The sequence below is a fragment of the Puma concolor genome, unplaced genomic scaffold (genome assembly GCF_028749965.1).
Source record: "Puma concolor isolate L17-30 unplaced genomic scaffold, mPumCon1.1.hap2 unalloc_scaffold_26, whole genome shotgun sequence".
In the NCBI taxonomy this organism is placed as follows: Eukaryota; Metazoa; Chordata; class Mammalia; order Carnivora; family Felidae; genus Puma; species Puma concolor.
The window spans coordinates 415,789-433,804 of record NW_028240232.1 but is presented as its reverse complement, the minus strand read 5'-3'; the positions used below and the strand labels follow the sequence as shown (position 1 = coordinate 433,804).

Below are 18,016 nucleotides of genomic sequence, written 5' to 3'. Positions count from 1 at the left end.
GAAATCCTGGCAGCTTCTTCTCAGATTCAGAAAGGCATAAACGTTAAGGATGAAGATAACAACTCAGGGCTGTCCTTTTGGGGTGATTTAGGGTAACTTTTATTATTTTCCGTGTGTGGTAGTTCAAAAGCTTTGCCATAGTCATACCCAACTATTACTTTTCTTCTCCCAGCTGCATCTGAGTCTTCCCACGTATATACCAAGGCATCTTCTTTCTCTGGGAAGCATGGTAGTTGCTCCTCCGCCCCATATCATTTCTTTAATACCGACCTCTATTAGGTATTTACTGCGCTCCGGCACTATGCTAAGACCTTTCGCTTGTGCTGCAAGTAAGACAATGTGTCTTAAACTCTTAGAATAGAGCCTGGCACGTGGGAAGTGCTCCGGACGTGGCCCCTCACACGGCACTTCATTTTCGTTTTTCCAGCAACTCTTGTGACACAGGTAGTATTATCCTCATTTTGGGGATGAGGAACTTGAAACTCAGAGACATCGGGTGACTTGCCTAGGTTCACACTGTCAATAAGTGACAGAAACACTTCAGAAGCTTCGCGAGTAATACAATTCCGCATTCCCTGGCACTAGGTAGGACCTGAATGACAACTGGCCTTTTGGGCGTCGTCCCTTGGAGTCAGCTTCTCACTGGAATAGGACCTTTCAAGCAGGGAGCTCCTTTTCCCTATGCTTCTGGAGTTCCTGGCCATGCCACCTATGGGCATCCCCAGGCTTCCTGCTCACCGCCTGGTGTAACTATCACATCGTCACTGCTAGGCACCCACTCTGTGCCCAGCCTTATGCTAGGTGCTTTGCACATGCTCTTTCCTTTAATCCTCAAGTTGCCTTATGAGGTAAATGCTGCTAAAAGGACTCGGAGACGTTCGTTACTTAAGTCCCTTCACCAGGAAGTGACAGCCAGAATTCAGACCTAGGTCTGCCTGATTCCAGGGCCCTTGCTTCTTGGGCTGGTCCTCACTGCCAGAAACTCCTCTTCAAGGCTATTCTCAGAACTTTAATTAAAACATAGGCTCACCATTTCAGATTCTTTAGGCTTCGCCCCTCCCCCCGCCCAACCCCTGAGAAAGGATTTACGTGATGCCCTTAGATGTCTTGCATTGAGGAGCTTCCCATGGGGAGTCACGTTCTCATGGCTCATGGACCTATGTAGATGAATAAAGGAAAGGGGTTATTCTATCCCCAGGTACTTCAAACAGACTGGAATAGGGTCTAGATCACTCCACTTATCTCTTCAACTGCTTTCCTCCAACGAGCCAGTTTTCCCTCCATGCCTTGGGATTCCAGCGTAGAGAGTTTGGAGTTTGTCCTATTTGAAATTTATTTTCACTGCCTGCTTTGGACATTTTTTCAGCTAAAGCTGTTAGGATTTCAGTACATTCAGGACAGTGGTGACAAGCTTCAGTCCTCAAGTCTTCTCTGTCTCCTCAGTTAATAGAAAGGAAACGTAGCCCATCTGTCTGGACCTCTGTAGAAGAATTTGGAGAAAAAAAAAATAACACGTAAGAAATGTTCCCTTATTTTGTGAGCTACCTTTAGTCTGTCCCGTTGCTCTGCAACAGAAAGCTTTTGCAAAAATACTTGAGTTTTCCTCTTCAAATAAGATACAGTTTTTTAAAAAACAAAAGAATACCTAGAACAGTATTTCTTCAACTTTGATTATGAGACAGTCTTTGAGGATAACTGTTGTTATGTTTGACTCCCATAAAGATAAGCCCACGAATATCCAAAAGCCAATAGACTGAGTCAGCACACCTTTTATCTGTAAGATGAGGGAATTGAACGGAAATGGAGATGATCTCTAGTGCAATGTCCACCGTTCGTTCGTATCGCAGTCTGTGGAAAAACAATTGCTGTCGGTCCAGCAGAGGTAACCTGTCGGGTCAGTTCTCATTCTCCCCTTGGCTCAGGCACAATAGCTCCATGAAGAAAAGGCAGCACTAAAGACAGGAGGAAATAGGATAATTTGGAGTGGCCTGTATTTTGTTTTCACTACAGATAAACACGGGGCATTCATCTCAGCAGGAGGGCTGCCTGGGTAAGAGGAAGCACTGAGCCGATGGGTATAAGGCCATGGGTGAGCTACCAGGAAAGAGGGGGGGACAGTGGGGGTAGAGCACTGAGATAGTTGGGGGGAAGGATAACGAACTACTAAATTGTTTTGGCTGCATAACTCTTCATAGTCTTTCTTAATAGGGAGCCGGGGGTGGGCGCGGGGTGGAGCGGGGGGGGAGCAGTGGGCAGGGGAAGACACACACGTGGAAGAGCTTACTTGCACAGAGCCCACCAGTAAGCTTGTAGGTATGAATGCCATTGTTATTGTTTCAAAGCCAAAGGACATTCAGAGCCTCAAGGTTGAGGAACTGTGTTTAACCAGACATGTGACACTCACGTTCTTTCTCTTCATAACATTGTCTGACTGGATATTAACTAGTGTTACACAAACCCGACATGTTAATGGGCCTGAAAAAACGTAGAAGAATGGGCTGGAATAGGAAGAATAGGGGAGTTTCCAAGGCAGGAACAAAAACGCATGGCTCCCAGCCGCACCGCTAACTCCCTCTGACCTCCGTTGTGGAAGAGTTTGAATCTTCGCTCCCCTTTTCTCCACCTACTAACATGTTTATCTTCTGGCAACTGGTTCTCTATTTATCACAACGTGGTTCTTTTTTTTTTTTTTTTTTTCAAATTGAGATATAGTCCGCATAATAGAATATGCAACGTTATAAAGTATATAGTGCAATGGTATACTTTGATAGACAGTAATCACTGCTAATTCCAGAACATTGTCATCACCCCCCTCAAAAGAAATACCATACCCATCAGCCTTTACTCCCCATTCTCCCCTCCCCCCAGGCCCCTGGCAACAACTAATTTACCTTCTGCCCCTATGGATTTGCCTATTCTGGACATTTCATCGAAATGTGTGTCTAGTTTCTTTCACATAGCTTGTTGGCTTCAAGATTTATCCGGTTGTAGCATGTTTCAGTACTTCATTCTTTTTTTAATGTTTATTTATTTTTGAAAGAGAGCGCACACACAAGCGGGGAAGGGGCAGAGGGAGAGGGGGACAGAGGATCCAAAACCACAGAGCCTGATGTAGAGCTCGAACTCATGAACTGTGAGATGACGACCTGAGCCAAAGTCAGATGCTTAACCGACTGAGCCACCCAGGTGCTCCAATCACATTTTGTTCATCCATTCGTGAGTTATTGGACATTTGGATTATTTTGACTTTTTGGCTCTTATGAATAATGCTGCTATGAGTATTCATGTACAAGTTTTTGTGTGGTCATATGTTTTTAATTCTCTTGGGTACGTACCTAAGAGTGGAATTGCTGGGTCATGTAGTAACTCTATATTTAACCCTTTTGAGGAACTGCCAAACTGTTTTCCACAGTGACTACACCATCTTACATTCCCACCAATGTATGAAGATTCTGGTTTCCCCAAATCTTGCTACCACTTATCATTGTCTCTCTGTTCGATCATAGCCATCTTAGTGAGTGTAGAGTAGTATCTCATTGTAGCTTTGATTTCTATTTCCCTAATGACCTAAGACATTGAGCATCTTTTCATGTGCTTATTGGCCATTCATGTATTTTCTTTGGCGAAATGTCTCTTCAAATCCTTTACCCATTTAAACATTTGATTATTTGTCTTTTTCTGAGTTTTAAGAGTTCTTTATATATTCTGGATATTCTGGATACTAGACTTGTATCAGACATATGATAGTTTTGGGTTGTTTTTTTATTTTTAAATAAAGTCCAGCTTACCTATTTTTCCTTTGGTTTGTTGTGCTTTTTGTGTCATGTCTAAGAAACTGTTGCCTAAATCCAAGGTCATAAAGATTTCTCTCCTGAGAGTTTTATAGCTTGAGCTCTTCCATTTAGGTCTTTGACTCATTTTGAGTTAATATTTATATATGGTGTGAAGTGTAGGAATCCAACTCCATTATTTTGTATGGGGATATACGGTTGTCCCAGCATCATTTGAAAACACTAGTCTTCCCACATTGAATGGTGTTGGCACCCTTGTTGAAAATCAGTGGGCCATAAATGTGAGGATTTATTCCTGGACTGTCAGTTCTGTTCCATCAGCTTACATGTCTGTTCTTATGCCAGTACCACACCGTGATTACTGTAGTTTTGAAGTAGGTTTTGAAACCAGGGCGTGTGAGTCTCCCCATTTGGTTGTTCTTTGTCAAAATCGTTTTGGAGCCCCTGGGTAGCTCAGTTGGTTAAGTGGCCGGCTCTTGATTTCAGCTCAGGTCATGACCTCACAGTTTGTGAGATGGAACCCCGTGTTGCCATCTGCACTGACAGCATGGAGCCTGCTTGGGATGCTCCCTCTCCTTCTCCCTCTGCCCCTCCCCTGCTCACACTTTTCCCCACTCACACTCGCTCATGTTTGCTCTTCTGCACGGGTGTGTATGCTCGCTGTCTCTCAAAATGAATAGATAAACTTTTTTTTTTTTTTTTTAAAGATCATTTTGGGCTATTCTCGGTCCCTTGAATTGACATACAGATTTTAGAATTAGCTTGCCAATATTTGGAAAGAAGTCAGTTGGGGTTTTGATAGGGATTATACTGAAACCACAGTTCAATCTGGGGTATAGTGCCATTTTAACAATATTTTCTTCTGATCCGTGAACATGGCATATCTTTACGTTTATTTCAATCTTCTTTAATTTCTTTCAACAACGTTTTGTGGTTTTTAGTGTGATTCTTGCACTTCTTTGGTTAAATGTTTTCCTAAGTATTTTATTCTTTTGAGTACTGTTATACATGGAATTGTTTTCTTAATTTCATTTTTGGAATAGTCATTGCTGATGTATAGAAATAAAGCTAATTTTTACATATCGATCTTGTGTCCTGTAACCTTGCTGAACTCATTTATTAGTGCTAAGGTTTTTTTTCTACATTCCCAGGAATATGTCTTGTGGTCTTCTAGTTACCCAGGAAGATGTTGGAGCATTTCAAAGTCCCTATGGACATCTCATTTCTCAGCTTTTCCCTTTTAGGCTTTTTGTTTAGGCTATTTTTTGTCTTGTGATCAATTGCCTCACATAGCTGCCAGATTAAAACATTTATCTATAATTGTTTTCAAAAAAGGCCCCTTGGGAAGAGGCTATTTTAGCACTGTGCAGTTCTCAGTGAGGTCAAGGGCAAGGCTTTCAAGTGAAGTTTTTTAGGGACCCCACTAGACAGGTAAAACAATGACAGTTTGTTCTTTGGGAATGAGGCTTTAAGGAACTTCAGCTCCATTTTGTTCCCCTGGGATGTGGGCAATTTTTAAGGTTATCATCAGGATGGAGAGCAGAGGTTGAGGACAAGTTAAAACAACAGAGCTCACTGTTCTTATAGAAATTAGTAATTTTTTCTTTAATACATGCTCTCCGGGTTGCTGCAAGCCCATTGGTTAAAATTTCCAAAGTTCTGAGAAAGTTGATTTTGACCATTTTTGCTAGTTGTTGTTGTTGTTGTTGCTTTTACGGAAGGATGAATTTTCAGACGTCCTTCCTCTCTCATTTTCACTGATTCACCTGTAACAGGGCTTTAAAATCTCTAAAGTCTCAGGGCACCTGGGTGGCTCAGTTAACTGCCTGACTCTTGATTTCGGCTCAGGTCATGATCTTGCGGTCATGGGATCAAGCCCCATGTCAGGCTCTGCACGGGGCATGGAGCCTGCTTGGGATTCTCTCTCTCTCTCTTCCTCTGCCTCCCTTCACTCATACTCTTGTACTCTCTCTCTCAAAAAATAGAATAAAAAAATAAGAAATGAAATCTGTAAAGTCTCAATGATCACAGGCTAATTAAATACTTAATCATGGGAGATGATTAGAGGAAAGGAATAAAAATAGAAAATGTAATTCTTAGAGAAGCTCTCCCAGATGGAGAGATGAAGTTCAGCAAAGTGTTTCTATATTTAATGCTCTCAAAGTTAAGTTTAAGGTAACGGCTATTTTAAACCCCCTTTTTTCCATACAATTTAAATACAGGCTTTGGAGTCAGAACTGAGTTCAGATTCCATCTCTGCTTCTTGACTGGCTGGACAAACTGGGACAAATTATACAACCTCTCTGTACTTCAGTTTCCTCACTTGTAAAATGGGGTAATGATGTATCTATCACATAAGGTTATTGTGAGGTTTAAATGTGAAATGCTGATCACAGATGCCCCATAGCTCAATAGTATTGGTTGTGATGATTATCCTTATAATTTTGCAAAAGTACAGTGATGATTCTTGAGCAGAGTCAACCTAAAGGCAGATTTTCTTTTCTTTCTTCCTGTTTCCTTCACTTTATTTTTGCTGTAAAGAACTGAGAAGAAAATCTACTCAGCATTTTGGAATAAAAACTTGTGTCAAGCAGTGACAAAATGTTATTTATTCAACAAGCCTTCACTAAGTAACTAGTAAATAACAAGCACTCTGTCAGGCACAGGGACAAAAATGACAATAGAGTATGGTCCCTGCCCTCAGGGAGCTGGCAGTCCAGGAGATGGATAAGGAAACGGGATCATATGCCACCTAACAAAGGCTGTCATAGGAGAATACACATGGTGGGGGTATAGCTTTCACCATTTCCTCTTAAATTAATCCCTTTGTCTTTGGCCCCCAAACTGAGGAATTGGTCCTATTTTTGTCTTTAACCGGGTGTTTTAAACTGTGGAATTTTTTACATTTCTAGAGATAAAGGAAAAGCACCTAGAATTATAGAGGACACTAGAAACAGTATTTCCTACAGAGCCTGGGCTTCCTACCAGCATAGTCACTTCTAGGGTTTTCAGCCCAAAAAGTTCTTTGGCATATCTTGGCTTTGCTGTCCACGTAAAAAAAAAAAAAAAAAAAAAAAAAAAAAAAAAAAAAAAAATTTTTTTTTCTCTTTCTGTTCTCCACTTTATCGTCCAGAGAGCTGGGTAGTTCCCAAAGGAAGAGTGCTTTACAGAATGTAAGGGTGATTTATAGGCAAAGGCAGAAAATGATTAGTTTTAACCTTCCAGTTCCATACCCCCAAAATGAACATAAACGTTCGTGGTAGTCATTACTGGAAATGCAGATCATTTTAATTCCATTGCATTTTTCAGAATTATCAGTCGTAACCCTCTGTCAGCTGTTGAAGATTCCTATCTTTTTAAGTTGCCAGCATTAAAATATTTGTAAGTATTGCAACAATCTCATGGCTCATGAGATGATTTCTGATCTTTTTTGTTGTCATCAAAAGATTAAGTATTTTGCGTTTTGGGAAAAAGTCCTAATTTAAGTTTTAACTCGGTTATTGAAATAAGCATTATTAGCAAAGAAAAAACGTATATGGGCAAGATAGCCTGCAGAGGAAGGAATAGTATTGAAGAACACATAAGAGACATGGGACTTGCAGATGTAGGTAGAAATACCATTTATCTCAAAGTGGAAAGTGGAGTAAGGTGTATATTAAAAGAAAAAAAGACTAATCAAGAGAGGTGGATGCAATTGAGAATGAAAATGAGGATAAGAGTAAAAAGGATTGTACTGTTGAGCACCAAGGTGATTAATTTGATGATGCACATAAAATGTCTTCATTGGGAGTTTTCTGAAATTATTGTCCATAGCAAGAAAACTCTTGAGCTGACTTGACAAAGAAGCCAGAATTGAAGTAACCACATGTTGTTAAGTATCTTTTTAGGTACAGAATTTTTATCCTTGGGTTCAAATCACGCATGTTTGGGCTTTCTCCTTCAGAGACATGGGATCAACACAGGTGTCACTTACAACAGTTGAGAGCATCCTCATGATGACCCTTGAATTTGGAAACACTGTAAGTTGATTTTTCTTATGTGTATTTTCACTTAGTTGTTGATTTAGATTTGTTTTATTGTCTTCTTAAGTCAGATTTATTGAGGTATAAAATTTACTCTTTTTAAGCGTACAGTTTGATGAGTTTTGACAAACGTGTAGTTATGTAAGCACCACCACATTTGAGACGTAGACCATTTCTGTCACCCCAAAAGGCCCCTATGTGCCTTTGCAGCCAATCCCCTTTTGTCACCACCAGCCCTGGCAACCACCAACCTAATTTTTGTCCCTATAGTTTTGCCTTCTCCACAGTGTCTTATAAATGAAATCATACAAGGGGCACCTGGGTGGCTCGGGCAGTTAAGCGTCCGACTTCAGCTCAGGTCATGATCTCGCGGTTCGTGAGTTCAAGCCCTGCATCGGACTCTGTCCTGACAGCTCAGAGCCTGGAGCCTGCTTCGGATTCTGTGTCTCCCTGTCTCTCTACCCCTTCCCCATTTGCCCTCCATCTCTCTCTCTCTCTCAAAAATAAATGAACATTTAAAAAAATAAATAAATGAAATCATACAGTATGCAGTCTTCTGTGATTGGTTCCTTTCAGCATAATCCTTTTGAGATTCATCCATGTGTTTTTTTAACTTTTTAACGTTTATTTATTTTTGAGAAACAGAGAGCATAAGCAGGAGAGGGGCAGAGAGAGAGAGAGAGAGAGAGAGAGAGAGAGAGAGAGACACAGAACCCGAAGCAGGCTCCAGGCTCTGTCAGCGTAGAGCCCAATATAGGGCATGAACCTGCGGAACATGAGATCACGGCCTGAGCCAAAGTCGGTCACTTATCTGACTGAGCCACCCAGGCACCCCAGAGACTCATCCATGTGTTTGCACATGTCAGTAGTTCATTTCCTTTTTATTGCCGAGTAGTATTGCAGTTGTGAGGATATACCAGTTTGTTTATGCGTTCATCAGTTAATGGGCATTTGAGTTGTTTCTAGCTTTTTGGCCTTTATGAATAAAGTTGCTTAAAACACTTACATGCAGGTCTTCGTATGAGCATATGTTTTCATTGGGGGAGGGGGGGAGGGGGTAAAATACCTAATGGCAGGATTGCTACATCATATGCTAAGTGTATATTTAACTGTTTAAGAAACTGCTTACCTGTTTTCTAAAGTGGATGTACCATTTTGCATTCCAGCCAGCAGTATATGAGATCTTCTATCTATCCTTTCTTCTAATGTCTTGATCTATTTTTCATAAGGTGAATGTTGGCCTTAAAATTGAGTTGGGAAGTAGTCCCCTCTCTTCAATTCTCTAGTACAGTTTGTGCAGAATTGGCATTATGTTTTCCTTAAATGTTTGCTAGAATTCACCAGTGAAGCCATGTGGGCTTGAAGCTTTCTTTGTGAGAAAGTGTTAAACTACAGATTTTATTTTTGTAATAGTGCTACTTAAATTACATACTTATTTTTTGGAGTAGTTCATGTCTTTCGGGGAATCTATTTCATCTTGCAGTTGTTGACATAAAGTATTTTATAATATTCCCTTATTATCCTTTTAGTATCTGTAGAATTGTAGTGATGTTATTCCTCTCATTTTTGATATTGATAACTTGTGTCTTCTCTTGTCTTTTCTTGATAAATCTGGCCAGAAGTTTATCAGTTTTACTTATCTTCTCTAAAAAGTGCCTTTTCATTACACTGACTTCTCTATTTTTGTTTTCCTTTTTAAAAATTTCTGCTTTGATCTTTATCATTCCATTTTCTCTCCTTACTCAGTGATGAATTTCCTTTTCTTTTTCTAGTTTCTTAAAAGTGGACACTGGGGAAGATGAATACTATATGAGCAACATCCCACATGTTGACATGTGTTTTCAGTTTCAGTCGGTACAAAATAGTTTTTAATATCCATTTTGACTTATTTGACCAATAGGGTTCCTTAGGAGTGTATTGGTTAGTTTCTAAATATTTGGAGATTTTACAGATCTGTTAATTTGTTATTTAATTCCATTGTGGTCACAGAACAATATGTTGGATGACTGAAATCCTTTTAAATTTATTGAGGCTTGTTTTATAGCCAATGAATTCTGGTAATAGATGAGAATATGGTCTATTTTGATAAATATTATGTGCCCACTTGAAAAAAATATGTAGTCTGCTGATTTGGTGTGGAGTATTCTATAAATGTCAACTAGGTCAAGTAGGTTGGTAGTATTTTTCAAGTCTGATGTATCATTACTCATTTTCTATATATTTTTTCTGTCAATTATTGAGAGAGGGGATATTGAAATCTCCAACTATAATTGTGTACTTATGTGTCCCTCTTTCCTATTCTCCTTAATATATTTGGAAGTTCTATTATCAGATACATAAATTTTTAAGTTATGTCTTTTCTATTAGTTGACATTTCTATCACAATGGAATAACCTCATTTATCCCTGGTAATATCTTCGCTTTGAAATTGACTTTGTCCTATAGTAAATATAGCCACTCAAGGTTTCATTTCATTAGTGTTAGCAAAGCATAATTTCTTCCATATTTTTAACCTACTTATATCTTTGTATTGAAGATGAATCTTATAGACAGCATATAGTTGGCTTTTGCTTTTTTATCCAGTATGACAACTCTATCTTTTAATTAGGTGATTGCACCATTTATAGTTAATGTAATTATTTATAGGATTACATTTAAAGCTACTGTCTACTCTTTTCTATGTATCCCATCTGTTCTTTGTTTCTTTTTCTTTTTCTTCCTGCTCTTGGGTTGATTTAGTACGTTTTATTATTTTTTGGTGGGGGGATAAATAGTTACAACTCAGGTTTTGTTATTTTAGTAGCTGTTTAATGGTTTGTAGTGTTCATGTTTAACTTATCACAGTCTATCTTCAAATGATATGATATGATTTCATGAATAGTATAAGAACCTTATAATAAATAGTGTACTTCCATTGTTCCCCTCCTGACCTTTGTGCTGTTGTTTTCATACATTTTACTTTTAGCACACCATATTATTTTTTTTGTTTAAATAGTCAATTATCTTTTTTTATTTTTTTATTTTTGAGAGAGACAGAGTGCAAGTGGGGGAGGGGCAGAGAGAGAGGGAGACACAGAATCTGAAGCAGACTCCAGGCTCTGAACTGTAGACACAGAGCCTGATGTGGGGCCTGAAATCACAGACTATGAGATCATGACCTGAGCTGAAGTCAGATGCTTAACTGACTGAGCCACCCGGGTGCCCCTCAATTATCTCTTTTATTGAAGTATATATAGATCATGTAATATTAAATTAGTTTCAGGTGTACAACACAGTGATCTTTTATATACATTATGAAATGCTCACAACACAGTGATCCATTATATACATTATGAAATGCTCACCACAATAAGTATATTACAGTATTATTGACTATATTCCCTATGCTGTACTTTTCATCTGGTGACTTATTTATTTTATAATTGCAAGTTTGTACCTCTTAACCCTTTTCACTCATTTTGTCCATATCCCCAGTTTGTTCTCCATATTTACAAGTGTTTTCTCTTTTTTGTTGTTGTTTATTCATTCATTTGGTTTTTTGTTTATTTTTTGTTTATTTTTTACCTTGTTTTATTTTTATTTTTTAAAATTTACATCCAAATTAGTTAGCATATAGTGCAACAATGATTTCAGGAGTAGATTCCTTAGTGACCCTTACCCATTTAGCCCATCCCCCCTCCCACAACCCCTCCAGTAACCCAGTTTGTTTTCCATATTTATGAGTCTCTTCTGTTTTGTCCCCCTCCCTGTTTTTAGATTATTTTTGTTTCCCTTCCCTATGTTCATCTGTTTTGTCTCTGAAAGTCCTCATATGAGTGAAGTGATGTGATTTTTGTCTTTCACTGACTAATTTCACTTAGCATAATACCCTCCAGTTCCATCCATGTAGTTGCAAACGGCAAGATTTCATTCTTTTTGATTGCCAAGTAATACTCCATTGTATATATATACCACATCTTTCATCCATTCATCCATCAATGGACATTTGGGCTCTTTCCATACTTTGGCTATTGTTGATAGCGCTGCTATAAACATTGGGTGCATGTGCCCCTTCAAATCAGCATTTTTGTATCCTTTGGTTAAATGCCTAGTAGTACAATTGCTAGGTTGTAGGGTAGTTCTATTTTTAACTTTTTAAAAACCTCCATACTGTTTTCCAGAGTGGCTACAGCAGTTTGCATTCCCACCAGCAGTGCAGAAGGGTTCCCCTTTCTCCACATCTGTTGTTTCCTGAGTTATTAATTTTAGCCATTCTGACACATGTGAAGTGGTATATCATTGTGATTTTGATTTGTATTTCCTTGATGATGAGTGCTATTGAGCATCTTTTCATGTGTCTGTTAGCCTTCTGGATGTCTTCTTTGAAAAACTATCTATTCATGTCTTCTGCCCTTTTCTTAACTGGATTATGTATTTGATTTTTTTGGGTGTTGAGTCCTTTATATATTTTGGATACTAGCCCTTTATCAGATTATGTCATTTGCAAATATGTTCTCCCATTTCATCAGTTGCCTTTTAATTTTGTTGATTGTTTCCTTTGCTGTACAGCTTTTTATCTTTTTTTAATGGATGTTTATTTTTGAGAGAGAGAGCACAAGAGTGGGGTAGGGGCAGAGAGTGAGGGAGACAGAGGATCTGAGTAGGCTCCGCACTGTCAACAGAGAGTCAATGCGGAGCTCGAACTCACAAACCGCGAGATTATGACCTGAGCTGAAGTCAGAAGCTTAACCGACTGAGACACCCAGGTGCCCCAGAAGGTTTTTATCTTGATGAGGTCCCAATAATTCATTTAAAAAAATGTTTGTTTGTTTGTTTGTTTATGTTTATTTTTGAGAGAGAGAGACAGAGTGCAAGCAGGGGAGGGGCAGAGAGAGAGAGGGAGACACAGCATCTGAAACAGGCTCCAGGCTCCAAGCTGTCAGCACAGAGCCTGACACGGGGCTCAAACTCACGAACTGTAAGATCATGATCTGAGCCAAGTCAGATACTTAACCAACTGAGCCACCCAGGTGCCCCTATTAATTAATTAATGCACGGATGGAGCTGAAAAAGCAAGACTATATCCTAACGTGACCCCAGACAACAGCTGGGATAAACCTGGGGTTCTGTATGTCTGCATGCACACGTGCATACAACTTCCTACCCTGGCTATTCATCCTAAAGGACAAATGTGAAATGGCAAAGAGCTCAGGTCCACAGCTTTGACAACCGCTTCACTGGGCCGATGGTTCTCAAGCCTCTGACCCATGGCTCTGTGCAGGAGATTCCCAGGGCTGGCTTCCCTCGGGGTTATCAACAAAGGAGACCGGCCCATTCTAGAGCTGCACTGCCCAACAGAAACAGAATTCCAGCCACATGTATCATTTTAAATGTTTTACTAGCCACGTTTTTAAAATGTAAAAAGAGGGGCGCCTGGGTGGCGCAGTCAGTTAGGTGTCCGACTTCAGCCAGGTCACGATCTCGCGGTCCGGGAGTTCGAGCCCCGCGTCGGGCTCTGGGCTGATGGCTCAGAGCCTGGAGCCTGTTTCCGATTCTGTGTCTCCCTCTCTCTCTGCCCCTCCCCCGTTCATGCTCTGTCTCTCTCTGTCCCAAAAATAAGTAAGTGTTGAAAAAAAATTAAAAAAAAAATGTAAAAAGAAACACGTGTAATTAACTTTTATATTTAACCCAACATCAAACATATTTTCATTGTAACACATAATCGATAAATGATTGAGTATTTCACCTTCTTTTTTTTTCAGACGAAGCCTTCAAGATCCAGTGTTTATTTCACAGAGCTTATCTCAGTTTGAGCTAACCACATTTTACACGCTCATTCAACAGCCACGTGTGGCTAGTGGTTACCATAGGGGATGGTGCAGTTCTAACCTGGCTCATATTGCAAGATGAGTATTCTCAAAGTCTGGTATTTTAGCAAATCTGAATTTAATAATAACAAGAGCTGAGGAGGAAACCAAGGCTCAGTGAGGCAAAGGGCCTCGCCCGAGGCCTTGAGCTGATAAGTGGCAGTGGTTATGCGCAGGGTCTATGATCAGATGAGAATTATCTTCTCTACGGGGTCAATGTGAGAGGACAAGAGAGACCCATGGGAAGGGACTGGCACCGTGCCTGGCTCACGTCCGCCGTGACAGATATGAGGGGCTAATGGAGACAAGGCAGAGACCACTCGGGGTGGCTAGCTGGGGAGACCCTGCACCAGCTCTGAGACATTTCCCCAAGACCTCTCCCCGAAAAGCTTGTATCACTCACCGGGCTGGTGGGTGAGGACACCCCAAGGCTCCGTGCAGCTCCGTCATCCTCCACAGACTTCTGCTGGCCGCTCCCCGGGCTGAATGCTCTGGCCGCCGCCTCTCCCACGGGACTGGAAGGCCTCTGGTCTAAAATGCTCACCGAGGGGACAGCTTTGGCAGTGCCCAACTGCAGCAAGCCCAGGGTGCCAGGTGCCTGGGGAGGCGGCTCCTGCTTGCGGTCCCCATCTTGAGTCCCAGAGGATGCTTGGGGCGGGAGGGGCTCTGCGGGCACATCAAAAGGGATGCTGGCCTCCAGGCCGGGGAGGGGGAGTGAGGCCCGCCCCGTGGGAATCTCCATTTCTCCACTCAGTCCGCTCAGTCCATTGGTTGGCACAGAGTTTACCTGGGCTTTGCTGAATTCCGACAATACCCTGGAAGTTTTTAAACAGAGAAACCTGTGTGACAAGCTGTCAGCTAGAATGCCCAAGGCTATTGGGACGGCGGTAAGAAGGCAAAACTGCTGTCTGGGGATTTCCAAAACAAAACATCCTCGTCATCCACCCACCGTGCTCCTCTGCTTACACACAAGCCTTCCTCTGACACGCCTCACAAAGTTTCTCCCCAGCTGGGACTGAGGTAGAGTGGGCGGCCAAGGGAACTGCGGGGCCCGGGATCTCCGGTGCAAGCGCTGGTCCACCAGAGCTGGGCCGTATGTGGGGTCCCAGATGCCTCCTGTTCCCAGGACCTGCTGCCGGAGATCAGTGTACACGGGGTGCAGGAGTGTGCACGCAAGTATACATGGGGTGTGCACCTGCTCACTCTTCCAATGGTACTGCCTCTTCCTGCCCTTCAGTGGTGCTTCAGGGACTACAGGGAGCCAGTGTTACTGTCTTTACATACACACACACACACACGCACGCACATGAAAACTACTCTGGGCCTTCTAAAATGTGCACTGGCTAGTGGCTGCTCCCCTTCTCCTGAGGCTTCTGAGAATCCACATTCTGTTTCTGAACTAGAACTATTTGCTGTCTCCTCCTTTGTTTATGAACCAATAGAGTATGTCACGGGTGAATACAGATTCCTACAACAACAAAGCTACCCGGGGCCCAAGAGATTGCCCATATCTGCCCTAATGGTTTACACTGGGTCAGAAGACGTGCCAAACTCCCCTTAATGTGGGCTCATTTCCATAAGGATTTTAGAACTCAAGTTTCTACCTTAATGTCTTCTGGCTGAGCTGTGTGCTCTTATCTACATCATAACCCCAAACAACATTTCAAGACATGCTAGTCAAACATTGGTGAACAACCCATACATTTATGGGCAACTGATCTGCAGCCCAAGACATTTCAGTGGGGAAAGAATAGTCTTTTCAACAAATGGTGCTGGGATAAGCGAACAGTCCCATGCAAAAGAAGAAAGTTGGACCCCTACCTCATACCATATAAACAATGAACTCAAAATGGATCAAAGACCTAAAAGTAAGAGCTAAAACTATAAAACTCTTAGAAGGAAACAGGTATACATCTTTGGATCAGGCAATGGTTTCTTATATGACAGCCAACAAATAAGTAAACAATAAAAAATAGGTACGCTGGACTTTATCAACACTAAAAGCTTTTGGGCTTCAAAAGGATACTATCAAGAAAGTAAAAAGATAACCCATAGAACAGGAAAAAAATCTGCATATCTTATATCCAAGGATTATCACATATCTGATAAGGGTCTAGTATCCAGAATATAGAGAGCTCTTACAATTCAATAATATTAGAACAAATAATCTGACTGAAAAATGGGCAAAGGTTTACAGAGACACTTCTCTAAAGGTATACAAATGGAAAGTACATGAAAAGATGCTCGATATCATTAGACGGGAGTGAAATACAAATCAAAACCGTAATAAGATACTACTTTATGCCTACCAAGATGCCTATAATAAAAAAGAGAGAGGGGCACCTGGGTGGTTCAATCAGTTAAGCATCCGACTTCGGCTCAGGTCATGATCTCACGGTTCGTGGGTTCGAGCCCTGTGTCGGGCTCTGTGCCGACAGCTTGGAGCCTGGAGACTGCTTCAGATTCTGTGTCTCCCTCTCTTTCTGCCTCTCCCCAACTCATGCTCTGTCTCTCTCTCTCTCTCTGTCTCTCTCTAAAATAAGAAACATTAAAAATTTTTTAAAAATTAAAAAGACAGAGAATAACAAGTGTTGGCAAAGGTGTAGAGAAAATGGAACTCCTACACGCTGCTGGCGGAAATGTGAAGTGGTGCAGCCTCTGTGGAGAACAGTTTGGTAGTTCCTTAAAAGTTAAACATAGAGTTACCATATGAGTCAGCAATTCAACTCATGGGTATATACCCAAGAGAATGAAAAGACAATGTCTGCACAAAAACCTGTACACGAGTGTTCACAGCAATATTATTCACAGTAGCCAAAAAGTAGGAATAGAACAAATGTCCACTAACTGAAAAGATAAAACAAATTGTGGTGTATTCACACAATGGAATATGATTCAGCCATGACCCATGCTACAACACGGATGAACCCTGAAAACCTACTAAGTGAAGGAAGGAGGTCACAAAAAGCCACATAGTGTATGATTCCGTTGGTATTAAATGTCCAGAATAGGTAAATCCATAGCTAGTGGGTAAGGGGTTTCCTTAAAGGGTGATGTTGGTTGGCTTTGGTTGGCACACTGCTGTGGCCCCACAATAGGTTCCTAAAGTTCACGGACTTCATTCCTTTACCCGTAAAACCGGCACGGTAACAGCACCCACCTATGACTGTGTTCAAGGCTGAATGAGATCATATAGGTAAAATGCTTATAGAGTGTCTGGCACAAAGTAAGTACTCAATAAACATTAACCTCAATTTGTCATTGGTTGTTCTTATCGCCACTGGCAAGACTGCTTAGCCTCTACACACATGGCTATAAAAATGTAAGGAAAGAGAATTACGGAAAGATTCACCAGCATTACCGAAATGGTTATCAATTATAAATGACCCCTCGTCTGTAAGACACATTTTAATGATGGAGTGGACTGGGTGTGGGAATAAAGAAACACCACCCGACAGCAAGAAGCTTGTGTGATAAATTAGAGTTTCCACCAAATCAACACCACGGTCAGGATGAAATCAAGTTCACAGGAGTCTCACCAGGATCAGAGCTGGTCGGCAGGACCCAGAGAGAATAAGAGACATGCACATCAAGTGGGAAAAAGTGCTAGAGATGAGGTTTTGAAGGAAAAGTGAAAGAAAGAGAATTTTCAAAACTTTTGAAGAAAATGCAACCAACATAGGGCTGAAACGGTGACACCGCTCCGGTCCTTCCACTTCTGTCCAGCTCAGGGCAGCGTTTTTCAAAAACTGCCTGTTGAAAAATTCTAGAAGTTTGTGCTTTCATTTAGAAGACAGTCTGGAAACATATACGTATTATACACATACGTATATTGCGCGTACACAGAGGCGTAGGTGTGGAATAAAAGCATGGGCTGGAGAATCGGCATGACCACCCCATAAAGTGCCCCCGCCAAGCGATTCTGAGCCTGCGCTTTTCCTGAGCGCGTGGACTAGCGCGTTGGGGTCCACGGCACCACCTGGCGGTCAGGGGTGCTCATGAAAGTACAGGAGGGGGCCGCATGTGCGAAGAATCATTTCCCCCAAGAGAAGGCCTCATGATAACGACCTCTGACAAATATCACCAAGCACAGATCTGCAGCCGTGTATACACAGACAAGTAGCGCGAGAACTGACATCACGGGGACCCCCAGTAGTAAAATGATGATGACACCGCCTATGGAGCACTCACCCTGTGATTGGCACTGCTCTAAGCGCTTTGCATACCTTAACTCACTTCCTAGCATTCTTATCCCCGTCTTGCAGATGAGGACATCAAGGTCAGAAAGGTTGAGTATCTTGCCCGGGGTCGCAAAGCTGGTTAATGGAAGACTCCAGCAGTCTGGCTCCTGAGTCCA

The 18,016-nt window shown here is 41.4% G+C and overlaps 1 protein-coding gene and 1 long non-coding RNA gene across 3 annotated transcripts in view; one reads left to right on the top strand and one right to left on the bottom strand.

Moving 5' to 3' along the window:
- Window positions 1-75: 75 nt before the first annotated feature.
- The window catches only part of LOC147571476 (pleckstrin homology domain-containing family M member 1-like), a 32,640-nt gene continuing 14,699 nt past the window's right edge, over window positions 76-18,016 (bottom strand). The window contains exons 5-7 of one of the 2 annotated variants that reach the window (XM_086696345.1): window positions 14,063-14,474; window positions 1,768-1,952; window positions 76-1,480 (exon numbers count right to left, since the gene is read on the bottom strand). In XM_086696345.1, coding sequence (XP_086552471.1) covers window positions 1,896-1,952; window positions 14,063-14,474 — 469 coding nt within the window. In that variant the 3' untranslated portion in view covers window positions 76-1,480; window positions 1,768-1,895. The remainder of the gene's footprint in view (window positions 1,481-1,767; window positions 1,953-14,062; window positions 14,475-18,016) is intronic. The other variant, XM_086696344.1, reaches the window with a different exon arrangement.
- Window positions 3,685-4,877, top strand: LOC147571477 (uncharacterized). Its single transcript, XR_015247354.1, has 2 exons — window positions 3,685-3,988; window positions 4,614-4,877. It is a non-coding gene; the product is annotated as an uncharacterized LOC147571477 (long non-coding RNA).